Source organism: Camelus ferus, chromosome 13 (assembly GCF_009834535.1).
Source record: "Camelus ferus isolate YT-003-E chromosome 13, BCGSAC_Cfer_1.0, whole genome shotgun sequence".
Classification (NCBI taxonomy): domain Eukaryota; kingdom Metazoa; phylum Chordata; class Mammalia; order Artiodactyla; family Camelidae; genus Camelus; species Camelus ferus.
Genome location: NC_045708.1, coordinates 39,446,681 through 39,464,449, shown reverse-complemented (window position 1 = coordinate 39,464,449; position 17,769 = coordinate 39,446,681). Strand labels below are relative to the sequence as shown.

General features: G+C 50.0%; 1 protein-coding gene across 6 annotated transcripts in view; it reads right to left on the bottom strand.

Moving 5' to 3' along the window:
- Positions 1-2,511: 2,511 nt before the first annotated feature.
- Positions 2,512-17,769, bottom strand: part of MROH7 (maestro heat like repeat family member 7) — a 55,471-nt gene continuing 40,213 nt past the window's right edge. For 2 of the 6 annotated variants that reach the window (XM_032494338.1, XM_032494339.1), the window contains 9 exons: positions 15,373-15,510; positions 13,442-13,556; positions 10,975-11,115; positions 9,915-10,130; positions 9,183-9,338; positions 8,775-8,897; positions 5,415-5,517; positions 3,334-3,396; positions 2,512-2,837 (listed from right to left, as the gene is read on the bottom strand). In XM_032494338.1, coding sequence (XP_032350229.1) covers positions 2,593-2,837; positions 3,334-3,396; positions 5,415-5,517; positions 8,775-8,897; positions 9,183-9,338; positions 9,915-10,130; positions 10,975-11,115; positions 13,442-13,556; positions 15,373-15,510 — 1,300 coding nt within the window. In that variant the 3' untranslated portion in view covers positions 2,512-2,592. Of the gene's footprint in view, positions 2,838-3,333; positions 3,397-4,646; positions 4,768-5,414; positions 5,518-8,774; positions 8,898-9,182; positions 9,466-9,914; positions 10,131-10,974; positions 11,116-13,441; positions 13,557-15,372; positions 15,511-17,769 lie in introns of those variants that run through there. The other 4 variants (XR_004325033.1, XM_014555423.2, XM_032494341.1 and 1 more) reach the window with 4 other exon arrangements.

Here is a 17,769-nt window from a genome sequence, read left to right as displayed (position 1 = left end):
AGGCCACCCAGACCCAGAATATGGCAGATGTGATTTGTCAAGGCCACCCCAGACCTGGGTTCCAGCCAATGAAAGCAGCAATATCTCTGGGAGGAAAGGGCTCAGGCATGGGAGTTGGGAGGCCTTTGGGATCCATACTTCTATTGATTCCTGGCATGACATTGGACAAGGCCCACCTGTCTTTGAGCCCTGTCTTCATCTGTAGAATGTGAGCAATGAAGCTGGCCTTCCTGTCCCATAACTCCATGTGGCTACTGTGAGACTCAAACAAGGCAATGCTCATGAACATTCTTGGCAACAGACAAGGTTATGCGAAAGGACCACCCTCATTTCCTTCTCTCTCTTAGGCCCAGAATCCTGATGGCCTTGGCCTACCTTTATTGGACGATGATTGTGTGGCCAACTTCGCAGTTTCCTCATCTGCAGCAGAAGCTTAAATATAGGTCATCTACAGGCTTATATCTCTTCCACTCTGCACACTCACCCAGGAATCTCACCTCACCCCTGTGCACAAATAAATCCCAAATCTGTTTCCATCTCATATCCCTCTGCTGAGCTCCACCCCCGTGTAGCCAGCACCTGGGGGATGTCTCCACTAGCATGGCACACAAGCCCCTTAAGTTCACCACATCCAGACTGAACTCATCCCCCTACAAGCCTGCTTCTGGTCCTGAAGGACACTCAGGGCGAGGGGTGTGGGGGAGGGACACCATTGGCCCAGTCATCCACCCAGAAACCTGACCACCATCCTTGACATCCCCCTCTCCCTCCCCTTCCTCCATCCTGTCAACCACCAGATTCTGAAAATACTCCATCCTCAGTCTCCTGCAGGTCCAGCCACCCTCTCCACCCTGCACTGTAACCCAGGTCCCTGCAAAGCCTCCGGCCGTGTCTCTCTATCTGTGCCCTTGTCCATCACTCCCTTCCCCACCCCTCGCCGCCAGCCCTTTCACTCCACTACTGCAGGAGCTTTCTTCCCTCCCTTTTTTCATTTATTCCCTTTTATGCTCCAGAGCCCTCCTCTTCATCCCCTCCCATCACTCTAATGTGTTTTAGTATGCATTTTCAGTTTGTAAGTGTTCTTGCAAAATGCGGCTTCTTTGGTGCATCCATGTTTTACGTACATTTTTCCCTCAGCACTAGGTCTTAGGTCCCATCAGTGGTGCTACATGTACCCCTACTGCCTCTAACTGCTGTGTGGGACTCCACAGTGCCCGCTCACTTCCCGAGGATGGATACCCAGACTGTCTTCTCTCCCAGGTACCGCAAATAACACTAAGATAGACTTCCTCATACCTCTCTCCTTATGGACCCATGGAAAGATTTCCCTGAGATGCGGAATTGCTGAGTCATGGGCATGCGTAAACCTAATATGACTGAACGATGACAGATTCCTGTCCAGAACGGCTCCACTCTCTACCCTCCCACAGCACTGCCTGTATCCACATGAGGGAGGAGCTTTCTAAAGCAGACATCTGCCCACACCTCTCCCCTGCTTGCCCCTCCTGCTCCCCACCATGCATTCCCATGCTCTCTGAAGACTCCAAAGCCATAGTGACCCAGCCCTTGTCCCCCTCTCCCCTCCCACTCTGGGCTCCAGTGCATCTGTATATCTGCAGTCGGTCCTTGGTCTCATGTGCCCTGCTCTTCTCCATACATGTCTGTCATCTTTCCAAGCTTTCTGACAGCCCCACCCCCAGCTGGTCTATGTACCTCCTCTGGACTTCACCACCCCCATGCTGCCCTTCTTCACAGCACTGACCTGCTGGGCAGTTGGTGTCTTTATACATCTCTGATACTTCTATTTGGCCAAAGTTTCTCAACCTTAGCACTTTTGACAGCTTGGGATGGATAAGCCTTTGCTGTGGGGCTGTCCTGTGCACTGTATGATATTTAGCCATATTCCTGGCCTCTACCCACTAGGTGATGATAACATCCCCCTCCACAAGTTGTAACAACCAAAAATATCTTCAGACACAGCCAAATATTCTCTGATGTCAAATCACCCCTAGGCATCAGACTCTGAACTGCCCAGGGCCTGGGACTGGGTCTTGTTCGTGTCTGTATCTCCTGTACCGAGAGCAGGCCTGGCCCAGACAAAATGTTCAACAAATGTTGCCTGAAAGAGTGGTGGCCAATCTCTGGACAAAGACTGGAGGGCGGGACTCAGAAATCAGGGTTCTGGGACATGCATGATGTCATAGGGCGGGGGAGTCTCTTCTTTTCCTCCTCCAAAGGCTACCCAGGTCATCTTCTTTCGTTCTTATCCTCTCCTTGTGAGGGAGGGGAAACTGAGACATCAGCAGACTTACTGTGTAGCCTTGGGCAAGCCACTCCACCTCTCTGAGCCTCATCTTCCCCACTTATAAGATGTGGACAACACAGCCTATGTGCTACTGTAACTGTTGACTGAGCCAACACTGAAGACAATGCGCATCTCACAGATTTGTCCCACAGAGCGACGGCTGCTCCTGACTATTGGGCATCTCCCACGAAGAAACACTCAATTGGGAGAGGCAAGCCATGTGGCATTTATAGTGAGGATGGCTAGGGCCATGGCCACCCCTGAGGAGGGCTGGGGGCTCGGGGACATCACTGCTTCAAGGACATCTTCCAGGAGCCCAGTGCCTTCATGATCCAGGAGCGCCGCTGGTGGGAAGTGGGCAGGTTCTCACAGCTAGGGCTCCAGCGGTGCATGGTGGCCGGGTCGCACACCCACGTGTCCCCATGTGGCAGTGGCCAGGAGTTCCGCCAGCAGCTGGCCAGGATATTGTCCTGGGCCTGGGCCGCATAGATGCACACTGATGCTTCTGGGTCATGTCTCAAGTTTTCCAGAGCTGAGTTATGGGGAGAGGAGATGCCACTTATTAAGACCAGGTTCCCACATGAGTCTCACAGCTCATGCTTCTCACTTCACACCTTGGCTTAGGCAGTCTGCTCAGCATCCCCTCATCTCCCAGCTCTTCAAATCGTTCATGCCTTTCAAAGCCTGAAGCAAAACCTGCCTCCCCTAGGAAGCCTTCTTGGACTTCCCCAGGCCTACCTTCATGCTCCCATCAGCTTCCTCAGTTACAAAATTAGCCTGCCCCCTGAACTACTCGGCCTGCACCGGTTTCCTAGATCATAAGCTCCCCTAGGGTGGGACTGTGTGTTCCGTGTCTTGGTGACCGCATAGTACCTAACATATACTCGCCTTGATAAATACTAATACAACTGGACTGAGCTGAAGTCCCCGGCCTGGGGCCACAACCCTTCCCCTTCCTATTAACCACTGTGAGCCTACTCCTTCTCTCACTGGCCCCTGAAATCTCACCAATGCCAGGCATGACTCACCCGCTTTGACTTCATTCAGACGATCTTCCGTCATGATGCTCTCCATGCAGGGGACCAAGGACCCTTGGGCATAATCCAAGAGGTGAGTGCATCCTCCTCCCAACTCCGACCCCCACCCTTGGACCAGACCTCCTCAGAGAAGCTCTCCCCATCCCCCTCCAGCCCCACAAAAGAGGACACAAAAGGAGAATTTCATCTTGACCCTGGGACAGATTCCCCGAGGAGGGTCCTAGGAGAGGTAGCAGGTCCAGCAGGCAGGGATGGCACCAAGACAGGGTCAGGAGCTGGGCTACAGCTGACTCTGACAGGTGGCCCTAGGTGTTCCCTCCCCCAGGCTGGTCCTTCGTGTCCTCATCTAAGATTCAGGGAGATGCTGCCTCAGCACCACCTCCTCCAGGGAGTTTGAGCCACAGTAACATGGAGGGTACCAAGTGCCTCACCTACCTTCCAGGCAGGTGGTTGGCAGGATCCCTGGAGGAGCTGAGACCCAGTTCCTTGGCCACCCACTGCTCAGCACTCCCCTGCTCCCAGCCCACGTGCCCAGCTCCCAGTATACCTGCAAAAGGCCCTTCCCACACTTCTTTGCCTGGCTAATTTGTCCTTGAATATACGGTTTAACATAGTCGCTCCTCCAGGAAATGCTAACCCTGCCCCAAGCTAGGTTAGGTGCCTCTCCGGGTTCCCAAATCTCTGAGTTTTATCTGCATATACTGTGTCGAATTTTAATTGTGATTAATGACCATCTGCCACCAGACCAGGGGTTTCTTCAGCTTAGATCCACTAGGGTGGGGGAATGGGAAGGGCAGTCTCTGAGGATCTTTAAGACATGTGTACAAGTGCATGCACATATGCAGTTTTCTGGGGAAAGTATTCATAACTTTCTTCAGGGACTCACAAAAGATCCCTAGCCCACAAGAGGTTAGGAATCAGAACACCACACTGGGGGCATATGCAGGCGATACTCAGTTTTGTTTTCCCAACATAGGCCTGGACACAGAGAAGACTCCCAGGGTGTTGAACCAACATTGTTAGAAGTGATTAATTTGGAGCAAGATTTAGAGAAGTCAGAACCTGGAAAATAATGTCACTGTGTGAGAAGTTGCCCCTTGTCCTGAGCATTGCTCCTCTGTCCCAGAACTGATCATGTTAACAGCCACGCTCCACACCTCCCCACCCTCAGCCATCAGCATCACCTCCTGAAGGATTCTTTGTTTTTCTGGACTAAGCGCAGGGCCTGACACAGAGTGGAGGATCAATCGATGTTTGTGGCATAAACAATGAATGCATGCATGGATGACCACATGGGCGCAAACCTTCAAGTGAACTGGGGGAAGGTACTACAGGAAACATCGCTTCACAAGGTGGGGGGCTGGGAATGTCATCCTCTCTGAGCCTCTTTACGGCAGGGTCTCCTGGTCCTTGAAGGGTGTGTGGCTGTTCGGGGGAGGGGAGGGGAGTAGCCAAGAGGAGACAGCATGTGATCAGAAGGGTTCTGTCAGGGGATCTTAAGTGTAGGGAATCTATTTGTCCCCCCCACCCCACCCCAGAAAGGCAGAGGTTGGGACTGTGGGAAGAAGAATGGAGGTGACTAACAATGAGTGAGCATCTTTCTGTGCCAGTCTTCACTTAAAAAAATATTCTCATCCAGTCCATGAAATAGGAGTTGATCCCCATCTTACTGAGGATCTTACAGATCTTACAGAGGAGGCTCAGTGGGAGTAAATGACTCAGGTAGGGTCACCCAGAAAGGGGATCATGGAGCTGAGATTCTGGCTCACTTTTCCACTGTGCAGCTTGGTGCCTCCTGCCATGGTCAACAGCAGGCTCCTGCTGGGCCTGGAGCCACACTGTACTCAGGAGGGAAGCAGCAGAAGCCAAGGCTGTCACCTGCACCAGGACTCCAGGCTGAATGCAGCCTGTGGCCCACTCCCCAGGCAGTGATCTCAGAGGAGGGAAGCCTTTCTAACTTGCACTATGACTGCCTGCCGGCCAAGCCTTGTCCCTAAGGGGAGGCAGCCACCCAGGTGCCGGAAGGGCAGCCGCTTCCTTCCAAGGGGACTAGTTCTGCCAGGGCAGTTTACCTATGAATATGACTGCGGACTTCCGGAGGGAGGCCCGGGAATTCTCGGCGTACTCCAGGCTCTGGCTGAGAAACGTGAAGGCGCTGTCTCGACGGGTGTTCACCTGGGACAAAGAAAAGGCCTGAGAGAGCTGGGCCCTCAGAGGGACTAATTACCTATCCACTCCTCCTAGGAACAGGGACCCTGTCGGGCAGCCAAGCCATGGCCCCTTGTCTCCTAAATATCTCTGCTGCCCTTTCTGGACTCTCCTCATCTTCTCTCAGCTGATTGCAACAATCACTTCAGTGGTCTTCCTGCCTAGGGTATCTCCTTTTTCAAGCCCTCTACCATTTGCAGCCAGAAGGTAGGTTCTAAAATGCAAGTCCAGCCAGAGGTAAGGATGTACATGGCATGTGAGGGATATGACTAAGGAGACAGGTATGACCAGGGTGAAGGATTCAAGTTACAGAGCAGTGGGGAAAAAAAACTGGAGACTTGGGTCTTAAAAGTCCTTGAAATCCAGACAGGAACAGGGCTTCTTTTAGCATTAAAAAATAGGAAGCCAGCATTCATTCTTAATAGAGCAATGACAAAGCAATAATTGGGGCAAAATAGTCTGACAGTGGTGTTCAGGTTAGGTTTGATCAAGTAGAAACTAGGGGGCAGGCAATCAGCTAAGATAATGTTGAGGGAGATGAAGAGAAGTCTGATCTGATCACTCTCCTGTTGATAATCTGCATGTCAGGGAGTAAAATCCTAGGCCTGGTGTGCAAAGCATTCACCGTCCTGTTCTTTCTCAGCCTCAACTTCCACCACCACCTAGGAATAAGGGACGCACAGCTGCCTAGCAGATGTATAATTTCAGTGTTTAGATTTCATTCTTCCTAGCTTCATTCTGCTAGAGATTTTGGATTTTCTATTTCTGTATGGTTTTTGACCTCCCTCAGTTCAGGTTCTGCCTCCCTGCCCCCCACCATGTACAGTATGCTCCACCCAGGTGGTGGCCCAGCTCTCTCCAAATGTGCCTGCTACAAGCCATTGTTCCTGATTGGAGTGCCTTTCCTCTCTTCTTCACCTCATGAATTCCTTTTCATTCTTTGAGGATCGGCTCAGAAACCATCTCCTCTCTGAAGGCTTCCACAACCCTCAGGCAGAGCTGAGCCCACCACTCTAGGTGATTCTGCAGCATGTTGCACAGCTGTTGTCATGACACCTATGACACTGTGCTATAATTATTTATAATGTTTATATATATTTATATTTATAACGTTTATAATTATTTATAATGTTTATATATATTTATATTATATATAATATATATATATAATGTTTATAATGTGCTATAATTATTTATAATCCATCTCCCCTACTGGATTCAGAGTTCCCTCAAGAGAAGGGGCCATCTCACTGAGCTCAGAGTCCTCAGCATCCTGGACAGAGCTTGGCATGGCCCAGGTGCCCAGAAAGTGTTGGATGAATGAATGAATGAATAGTTTACAGATCCTTTCTTAAAGCTAAGGCTAGAGAGTGACCTTCATATGAGCAAAGCTGTTGATGCCTGGAGAGCAAAGAAGAGACTGAGAATCCAGAGGGGTCTAATCCAGAGGTCACAAACCGGCAGCCCAAAGACCACAAGTGGCTGGCAGGGTAGTGGCCAGCACAGTGCTTTAAACAAGCTAAATAATTAATGTCTTATAAAAATCTAGGTTACTAGCTTTTCTTGTAGAACTGGAGGTGCTGGCAAGAGTGAGCTGCCTGGTGAGCTGAAGCTCTCCACTTGTGCTTTCAACAGAGCCTGGGCTCTCCAGGTTGCCACCACCCCACCACTTACATGTAACTTATAATCATTATCTGCCTGGTCACTGATCACGGTATGTATTTGAATTAGAGACCCTGGCCAAACACTTCCTCCAAGCCTCCTTTTCCCCCTATAAAATGAGGTAGTAATATTAGGCACTGGATTGCAGAGGTTTTGAGCATTACTGATAATGGCTATTGTTGCAAAGCAATAATCTGTTACTTTGTTTATTTTTGTTAGGTTGGTGGGGGATGGGAATGCTACATGCCCCGCTCAGATCTCCCTTAGGGTGTAAAGGATTTATTTCCCTTGCTACAGACTGCCTCCACGGAAGAGAACTGCTGGTCCAAGGTCACATCCTTTCCCAGGGTGGCTGGTACCCAATGACAAGTGGACATAGGGGTGTAAAGACCTGATCCCTGACCCCAGTGTGGGGGGGTCTCGCTGTAGTGTTGGCTGGGACCTCCCCTGAATCTATGCTGCAGCTTGACTCCTCCCTCTGCCACTCCTGCTCCCTGCCCTCCCTTCCACAGGTATTGCTTCCAAGGATGCTCCCTAACAAACCTGCTGGCTAATCTCTGCCTCAGGGTCTGCGTCCTGGGGAAGGCCCCCTATGACAACAGGATAGGTAGATGGGATTAGATGGCAAAGCTTCCCAGTTGTTATGCAGAGGGACCAGGCTGTGTCCTGCAGTGTATGTTACCCTGTGTGTGTGTGTGTGCATGTGTGTGTGTGTGTGTGGCTCGCTCCTACCTTAAGATGTTCTCCCTTGTTACCTGGAAAGGGAGTTCTGTGGTTAAATACGTTTGGGAAACAGTTCCTCCATGAAACAGAACATCTCAGAGCTTTAATGTACCAATGGCACTGCAGATCTCCAAAAGAAAGATGATAATGCAGTACTTCCCAAACTTATTTGTCTTGAAACTTCATTTCTCCCCTGTGGGGCATATCTTGTAGGACTGGTGTTGCATGGAATACACACTGGGAACTGTTATTGTAGAAAAGGAAGCCAGTGGATCCCTTCAGGCAGGGATATAACACAGATAGACTCGTGTTTTAAGCAGCCCACCCTGGTGGCCTGGGTGGGGAATGAATTGGAAGAGATGAGATTCAAGGCCGGGGGAGCCATGGCCCAGGTAAGAGATATTCATGACCTGAACTAAGAGTAATGACAGTGGGGACAGGGAGGGAAAAACAGATCCAGAGGGATTTAGGATATTTAAGATCCATCAACTGTGGAAGGTGAAAGAGAGGAAGAAGTCTAGGATGGTTTTAGGGTTCAGCTTTGGAGATCTAGAGGAACAGAGCAGAACTGAAATGGGAAGGCCATACGTACAGAGAAGACATGCTGAGTTTACAGTGTGTGACTCATCAGGGGAAGTGTCCGGTAAGCCACTGGAGAGAGAACACCAGAAGTAGGGAGTGAAGTCAGAGACAAAGATGAACTTCCAGGGACCAACAATTTGGAGGTGGCAATGGAATTGTCAGTAGGGATGCTCATGTTAAAAGAAGGAAGAGACAAAGAAAGAGCTGGCACCTCCAACATACTCATAAGGACCCACTGTAGCCTTGGAAGCACTCACAAGGTACTTGCAAATTTTGGTCACTGTCTGCTGCTGGCTGTCCCAGGGCTTCCGGCTGTAAGCTTTTTTTGGCAATTCCCAAGCCATGAAGCAAGAACAGCGGAACAGGGTCTTCACACATTTCTGGGAATCAACAGGAAGAGAATACCAGAGCTGTGGAATTCCAGGACAGCTGGAACATGTTCCAGGGGAAAAAAAAACTGGGAAACTGGACTTTGGAAAAGCCATTCCTATTTGAAACATCCAAATGAGGTTGGTTGTTTCAAAGAGAAATACGGACATGGTACCTTTGGAAAACAGACTTGGCCAGGTATAAATAAACTATCTCACAATGGGTTGTCTGTGATTCTGGGTGAGGTTCTGTAAAGGGGAGTGTACCTTCAGGGTTCGGTGCCTGTGCACACTCACCTGGCTCACCTTGGCATTGCCCTCTTGCATGGTCAGCAGCAGGGGCACCAAAGTGTTTACCAGCTGCTCTTCTGTCTCCGGGGTGCAGGGCGAGCGCAGCTTCTGGACCACCTTGCCATACAGGTTGATGCAGGAGGAGCGCACATCCTCTCGTGACTGGGGCAGATCCAGAGGCTCAGGTGTGCTCCATCCTCTAGGAGACTGCCTAGACCTCTGCACCCCACGTGGAGGCACATGGCCTTCCTTCCACTCATTCTGAGGGCCCCTCCAAGTGCAAGAGGCACTGAGATGGAGAACAGCAGAGACCAACTGGTAGGGCTGATCTGGGGCCAGCATCCCCCTCATCGGAGCCTAGGTCCAGAGCTCTGCCCACTCTTCCCAGCCACTAACCTAAAGATGCCTTAGTGCCAAGTGGAAAAATATCCCCATCTGCCACGACCAATTAAAAAATGTGACCCTTCTAGGTGGAACAATTACAGTGAGGCAAGGCTCTGGGGAGGCTTGATGACACAAGAAGTGCTCCCTCTCTGAGAACCAATTAGACAAGGAACTATCTCTGTGCAAAACAATTACAAAAAGACACAGACTAGTTGGAAAGGGTGCCCCTTTCCCTGGGCTGACTTGGACCTGTTCAGGTCCCAGCGGGTCAAGGGAGCTATTACAGGCCTCAGAGTAGTAAAGACCCGCCCTCCACGTGCCCCTCCATCCTCCCACCCTGGTGGGATTTCTTACATCACTGAAGTGCGGCAGCAGGATCTGCAGCATCTCCACATAGACCGAGCTGTTTGTCAACTTCCGGTCCTGCCCCTTGAAGATGGTCTTGAGGTTGTGGACAGCCTCTACCACCAGCAGCCCATCCACACTCTTCAGACCCTTCACCATGGAGGGCAGGAGGGCCTGCACCTTGGCGGTCTGCAGGGCAGGAGCGTTTGGGATGGAGGCTCCTACCTGTGCTAACGGGCGGGAGACCCAGCCTCTGACTCACTGACATGAACTTGATGAAGCAAGTTCCACCTCCAGGCCTTTGCTTATGCCATCCCGCTTGCCTAGAATGCCCTCACTCCAGCTACTCCTGTCCCCAAAGCCCACTTTGGCCTCACTGACTCCTTCCTAGCCTGGATGCCTGAGGCTCTTTGTTGTCTTTCCCCTTCCTGGCACTATGTAGATGATACCCTGCATTGGCTGTTAGCTTTCTGAGTCTACTTCCCGTGCCTTTGTCCCTCTATAACATGAGCTGCAACAGCACATAGCAGAGAAAAGCACAGCACTTTTTAAAATGCTAATGATACACCAACAATCTGGGACTCAATTTCTTAATCTGTAAAATAGGAAAAATTACTGCCATCCCCTTCCCCTCCTATATATGCCACCTTTAAGGTCATTGTAAAAAATCTAGATTTAGAAACTATTTTTTCCTTTGTTTTTGTTGTTGTTTTGTTTTGTTTTGTTTTCTTCTGTTTTGGGGGATAATTAGGTTTTATTTATTTATATAAATAAATATTTTTATTTATATAAATAAATATATTTATTTATTTATGGAAGTCCTGAGGATTGAACCCAGGACCTCATGTATGCTAAGTTTGAGCTCTACCACTGCGTTATACCTCCTCCCAAGAAACTACTTTTAAAAGAATAAAGTATATAGGGAATTATTAAGGGGTACTCATGTCACAGGTGGGACAACTGAGGCAGAAATGAGCTCTGATTCCAGCCACCAGCATCTGAGAGCCAAGCTCCATCTTTCTCCAGTTGGGGGCCTGGCTGGGTAGGCTCTCCCCTGCCCTCCACTTGCCTTCTCAGTCCTGTGGGCCAGAATGACCAGGCCTCGGATGGACAGCACCTTCATGATGGGGTCCCGGTGGTTCAGGCCTTCTGCCATCCGCCCCAGAGAGTATTCCTCAGGGATCCGCCGCACCTGCTCCATCTGCAAAAGCTGACGGAATAAGGGTAATTACTCCCTGGGTTGAGGGGCAGGGCAGCCTCCAGTGTCCCCACGCACTAGTAGTGCACACTGGGTGACCAGGGGCTGAGTGTTGGGTGTGAGCTATTGCTGTCTGGTCAGTGCTGTCCAATGCGAGCTACACATGTTACGTTAAATTTTTCCAGTAACCACATTAAAAAAGTAAAAAGAAATAGGTAAAATTAATTTTAATGATACATCTTATTTAACCCAAAATACTCAAAATATTATCATTTCAACATGTAATCAAAATAAAAATTATTAATCTATTTTACACTCTTTAAAAGATTTTTGTAACCTAGTCTGAAATCCAATGTGAATTTTATACTTACAACACTTATATTTACAATAGTCTTAATTCAGACAGCTGCATATCAAGGGCTGAATAGGTCCCATGCAGTGGCCAGTGGCTACTGTATCGACAGCACAGGTCTAGTTAATAATAACCACTGGGCTCTCTGTCTCCACCCAGCGCTCAGTGTTGGTGACCCCGAGTCTGGTCTTCTCTGCCCTGCTTCTCTCTGCCCATTGTGCTCAGTGAGCTCCCCCACTCAGATTTTAACTGCTCTCCCCGTCCCGAGGCACATAACTCACAAGTCTCCATCTCCAGTCTCAGCTTCTGTCCAGAGCTTCCAGCTTAGACAACCAACAACTCACCAGACATCTCCACCTGATGTCCATCAGCACCTCATGGCACAGCTGAACTTGTGACTCTCCAGCTCAGAGCCCTCTGTGATCCCTCTTGTCTTTCACCCACCAACCCTGCTTGCCTCTGGGCCCTCTTTCACACCTGCTCACCCTCTAGCCTGCACTCTTACCACCAACCAGCCTCTAATCAAGCTGCCCCTCATTCACAGAATGACCCAGGCTGTTTTGTGCCCCTGGGCAGGCAGGATGACCACCCAATAGAGATCACAAGAGGAAGGCAGGGGTGGCAGTTAAGAGAGTGGGTTTTCCAAGTGTCTGTCGACGGCCGAATGGAGAAACAAAATGTAGCATGTATATACAACGGATATTAGCAAGCCTTAAAAAAGAATGATATTCTGACCTGTGTTACAACATGGATGAGCCTTGAAGACACTATATTAAGTGAAATAAGCAAAACACAAAACAACAAACATTGATAATTCCACTTATATGAAACCTAGAATAGGCAAAATCACAAGGCCAGACAGGAGATTGGTGGTTGCAGGGGCTGAGGGGATGAGGGGAGGTTATTGCATAATGGGTGTAGAGTTTCAGTTTGGGAAGGAAGATGAAAAACTTCCAAAGATGGATGGTGGTGATGGTTGCACAATAGTGTGAATTCACTTAATGCTACTGAACTGTACACTTAATAATGGTTAAAATGGCAACTTTTATTATATATATATATATATATATATATATATATATATATATATATATATATATATATATAATTTATACATATTTTGTAACCACACACACACACACAACTAAAGAGAGGGAGTGTATTTTAGAGCCTAGGTGTCCGAGTTGAATCCTGGATCTGTCACTTATGAGCTGCGTGGCCTTAAGAAAGTTACTTAAATCTGTGCCTCAGTTTCTTCCTCTAAAGTGGGCAAAGGAATAGTATCTGCATCATAGGATTATTGTGAGGATTAAATGAATCAATATGTGTAAAGTTCTTAGAACATGCCTGGAAGGTAGTCAGTGCTCAATAAATGTTATTATTTTTAGCAAGTCTCCCCTTCTGCGTCCAACCCTACCAACCTTCTCCTGACCCATCTCTCCCCAGCACCCCCTCCAGTACCTGCATACACTCACTCAGCTTAGATGTCTCTTCCTCCAGGAAAGCCTCCCTGATGCTCCCCAAACCTAACACATCCAAGACTTCTGTTTTCCCACCACAGCTTGAATTGCCTCCATCACAGCACAAGCCACTCTGTGGTATCCCATGTTATAACTGGAGTGTCCTCTGTCTCCCCTGCCATACCAAGAATTCCTTGAGGGCAGGGCAGAGTCAGATTCATATTTGCATCTCCAATCTGGTACGTGGCACATAGAGGTGCCCAGCAAAGATCAGCAGTTGCCTGGGGGGAACTAGGGGGTCTGGGAAGAGTGGAATGGGGTGGGAGGGGTGAGAGATGGGAGGGAGGTGGGAGGGAGACCTGTGAGGTCTTTGTAGTCAAGACAAATCATGTTCAGGAGAGACTCTAAACTGTTAAGTACTGTTTGCACAGGAGAAGTGACCAGCAATATGAATTGAAGCCTATGCTCAGGGGAGGGCCTGGGGGAGCCCCTGCCCCGCACTCAGGGCCCGGGGCCCAGTCAGTACCTCCACGAAAAAGGCGGTGGCAGTGATCTTGTGCTTCTCGTCGCCGCGCTCCAGGAGCGGGATGAGCAGGTAGAGGATGCGGCACAGCTCCTGGCAGGAGTAGTGAACCATGGCCCTGGGGGTGGGGGGAAGCAGTCCGCTCAGGTTCTCCAGCCCTGGAGGGACCTGCTGGGTGGGGGTCTGGCTTGACACTCAAAACTCTGGGCCAGCCCAGGTCACCTGGGTTCCTGTATCCCTAGGATTTCCCACTTGGACAGGATCTCAGAGGCCATTTGTTCCAAGTGCTTCATTTTACAGATGGGAAAACTGAGGCCCAGAGTCGGAAAGTGACTTGCCCAAGAGCACAGAGCAAATCAGTAAGATAGGCAGGCTTAAGACCCCGGAGTGCACAGGATCATTCCAGGAGGAAGAGGTAGGAAGGAAAGGATGTGAGGACCACCCACCAGGCACCAGGCAGCAGCAAGAGGCTTTCAAGTTGTTATTGCATTTGATCCTCACCACCCCGCTCTGAGGCAGGTTACTGTTGTTATCCCCTTTCATAGGTAAGGAAACTGAGGCTTTGAGTGTGAACTGCTCAAGGTCACAGAGCTCGAGCCCCAATCCAGGGCTCCCCACTCCAGCTGCCTCATTCATTCTACTAAACCAGCAGTTCTCAAAGTGTGGCCCCTGGACCAGCAGTGTCAGCATCACCTGGGAACTTGTTAGGCATGTACATCATCAGGCCTCCATCCCAGGCTGACTGAATCAGAAACTCGGGTTGGGGCCCAGCCACCAGTGTTTTAACAAGCCCTGTAGATGATTCAGATGCACGCTCTAGTCTGCATCATGCTTCATTAATCCATGAACCCAGGACAGTGTGTCAGCCATGCGTAGAGTTTGGAATAAGACAGCCTGGGTTCAAATTCTGGCCCCACCACTAGCTGCATGACTTCAGGCAAGTCAGTTAACTTCTCTGAGCCTCAGTTTCCTCATGGGAAACACTGGATAATAACAGTGCTATTTCATTGGTCAAGGTGATGGTTAAAACGTACAACTCTTTGTGTGGTGCCTGGAACATAGTAAGTGCTCAATAAATATGGCTGTATCCTGAGACCCCCAGGGAGAGTACCATCATGGACACTCAGGGTGCAAGGCTAAGAGGCAGGCTGTTCCTACAGGAGCCACGTTAGTGAAATGAAATCAAGGTGCCCCCATACGCCTGACCCTATGGGAGGCTGTGTGTGGCTTGGGGGAAGAGCCCTGGTCTGGGTCAGCAGGTCATTTTCCAGCCTTGCTACTTCCTGGCTGTGTGACTTTTGATACATAACTGTCCTTCTCTGAACCTTGGCACCCTCCCCTGCAAAATGTACATTAATAATCCCTGCCCACCAGTCAGCATAACAGCAGTAAAAGCTAACCTGTGTTGAGCTCTTACCATATGCCAGGAGCTGTTCAAAGTACTTTAATCCTCACCCCACACCACAGAGGTGGGTCCTGTTATTATTTCCATACTACTGATGGGAAAATTGAGACACAGAGAGGGAAAGTAACTTGTCCTAGGTCACACAGATGGGAAGTGGTGAGCTGGGATTCAGATGCAGGCAGACCTGCTCCAAGGCCACACTCTAAACTGCTCGGCTCTACCACCATTTCTGTATCGGTGTGGGAACTAAATTCAGGACACAGTGAGCAGGCTGCATTATACACAGTCTAAGTGCCCTGCGACACCAGGTACTGGTACAGCCATGGCTTGTCTCTGGAGAGGGTGGGCCATCTTTTCACATCAGTATTGCCTGCCCACTGAGGTAGGCAACACCCTGCTGATTTCAGAGAAGAGGTGATGGAGTGAGGGAAAGGTCTTGCCCGGAGAGAGATGCAAACTCAAGTTCGTCTGAAGACCCCAAGGTCTCTCCCCTCCCTCCCACCCCTGCCCTGGGGGGCCACGGCCTCACCTGGCCAGCAGGGACACTCCGCGGTGATGGTTCTCCGCCTGCCCCATGAGCTCCCAGCCGCCCTGGTCCTCCAGAAGGGTAGCCTCGTAGGAGCAGCCCATCTTCAGCAGCAGGGTTTTCACCACTTTGACCACCCAGCTGCCAAGACAAAGGGGCTGAGACCTCATGTCACCCTGCCCCCAGCAGGCCGGACCTCCCTCCACCCAAGCCTCTCCCACCACAGCTCCATCTGGCCAGACAAGCTTCTCTCCGCCATGTTAATTGTTAGACATTGATGTTCAGTGTATCCATAAAGGGAGACTTTCTAAAAATAATTATTAGCTTTGAGAACAAAAGAGTAAACAGCAGCAAAATTCCCATTTTTTCAGAGATGGTGCTTTTACCCTCCCTTTTCTCCTGAGCCTCGTTTACTGGAGGGAGAGTTTGGAGCCTCCCAGCCTCCAGGGAGCTGCCTGCTGCTAACCCTCCATTCCCCATCCAGCTCATGGCTGGGTGGGGGCCCTGTGAGACTGTGCTCTCTCCTCACTAGGACGCAGTCTCCTGTCCAGGCCTGAGTCCTTCACCCTCATGGGACACTTAAGGAGTGATTCCCAAGGCTTGATGCACAAAAGACCCCGGGGAGCTTTCACAGCCCATGGAACCACCAGCAGGGACCCAGGCATCTGCACCTTTGAAGACTCAGGTGAGCTTGAGAATCCGTGCTGTGAGGGAGCAGGGAAGAGGGCATGGCCATGAACTGACATCCTGCTGTGTGCTGGGACAGTATAGGCACTCACAAACGTGAGATACACACCTTTGTTACAATAAAAACTGACAATGTGTGGAATAAAGTTTACATTTAAACAAAGTTTTCCAGAACCCTAAACACTTGCTTAAAGAGTTAACAGGGGGAGGGAGGGAAATAGCTCAGTGGTAGAGCACATGCTTAGCAGGCACAAGGTCCTGGGTTCAATCCTCACTACCTCCATCAGAAAAAAAAAAAAAAGTTAATGACACGTTGTGTGGACATACTTCAGATAACCCTGAGAGCAAGTGGTTCTCATGACTCAAGACAAAGCATCCAAATAGTTTGGAAATCAGGCAATGTGCAGAAATTTGCTCTTAACTTTCATGTTTCTGGTCTTGAGATGAGTGTGGATCCAGTGTGAAAATTCAAGCTTCTCCTGAGGCCAGGGCTTTTGGAATCACTCGACCTTTGTGCCGATTCTCTGAAACACGTGCCATCACTTGCAGTCCCTAACCAGCAACGACTCCAGAGTTCAGCATCACGGCCTGGGGCTCGCCCTCCCCAATTCTCCAAGTCCCTCCTCCTTCCCTCCCACTCCTCCCTATTCCCAGCACTGGCTGATTGGCCAGGCTGAGGTTTACGCGTTTTATATGGAGATTTATCTGGAGGAGGAAGATTATTCTCTTCCAAGCATCAGCACCTCTAACTGAGAGAACGAGCTGCCATATGTGCACTCCCCTCTGACCTGGCCTCCGCCCCTTCTGGGGGTCCCGTCTCCAGAGGTAAGACTTTCTCTCTTACTGGCTTTCTCTCTTACTGGCCTGGGGACAGCATTGTGCTCAGGAGATCCACAGGGAATGACGACTTCAAGGTTTCAGACAGTCAGAGCTTTTACCCAGACATCCCCCTCCACCCCGTCCTCATTTGTGCAGCCAACAAGGAATTAGATTTAGGCCAACGTTCCCAGACGCAGAGCTGCTTCATTCGTAGTCTGTCCTCTCCTCTGTTTTGCCATCTCCTCAATCAGGCTCCAAATTTTAACAACCCATCTCCCTTCCTCCCCATCCCACTCCCAAAGACACACGTACAAAAGCCCCCAGTGAGGCTCTGCCACTTTGTGAAAGGGCAGAGGTGACACAGTTAGGAGGAAGGCTGCAGGTGTGTCTTGTCCCCTTTGCCTCCCCCAAGCTTCACCTTCCTGGACAGTTCTCAGCTTTTCCCAGCAAAGTGGAGCATGAGTTGCCCTGTATCTGCACTGGACTTGGGTAACCAACGATCCAACACAGGGCTGCTTCAAAGCCTAGAGCACCACAGGGCACAGAATCTGGCTTCGAGGACACTCTGTCAGGCTGTATCTGTGGGGTCTGGCCCAGCAGGACTCCATCCTCCCCCACTTCAAACCCAACCTGTGTGATGGGGCTGGCGTCCATGCTCATCCCCACACCCGCCTCTCCTCATGGGAGAGACAGTCTCTGTGCACTTGCTCTTCAGAGCTTTCCTGTTCCATCACTGGAGTCTGAAGCACCGATGACCCATTCAGGTCCCACACCGCAGTGTCTTAGTTTCCCGTGGCTGCTTAACAAATCACATACCTGAAGGCTGGAACAACAGAAGTTTATTCTCTCATAGTACTGGAAGCCAGCAGTCCAAAATCCAGGTGCCAGCAGCAG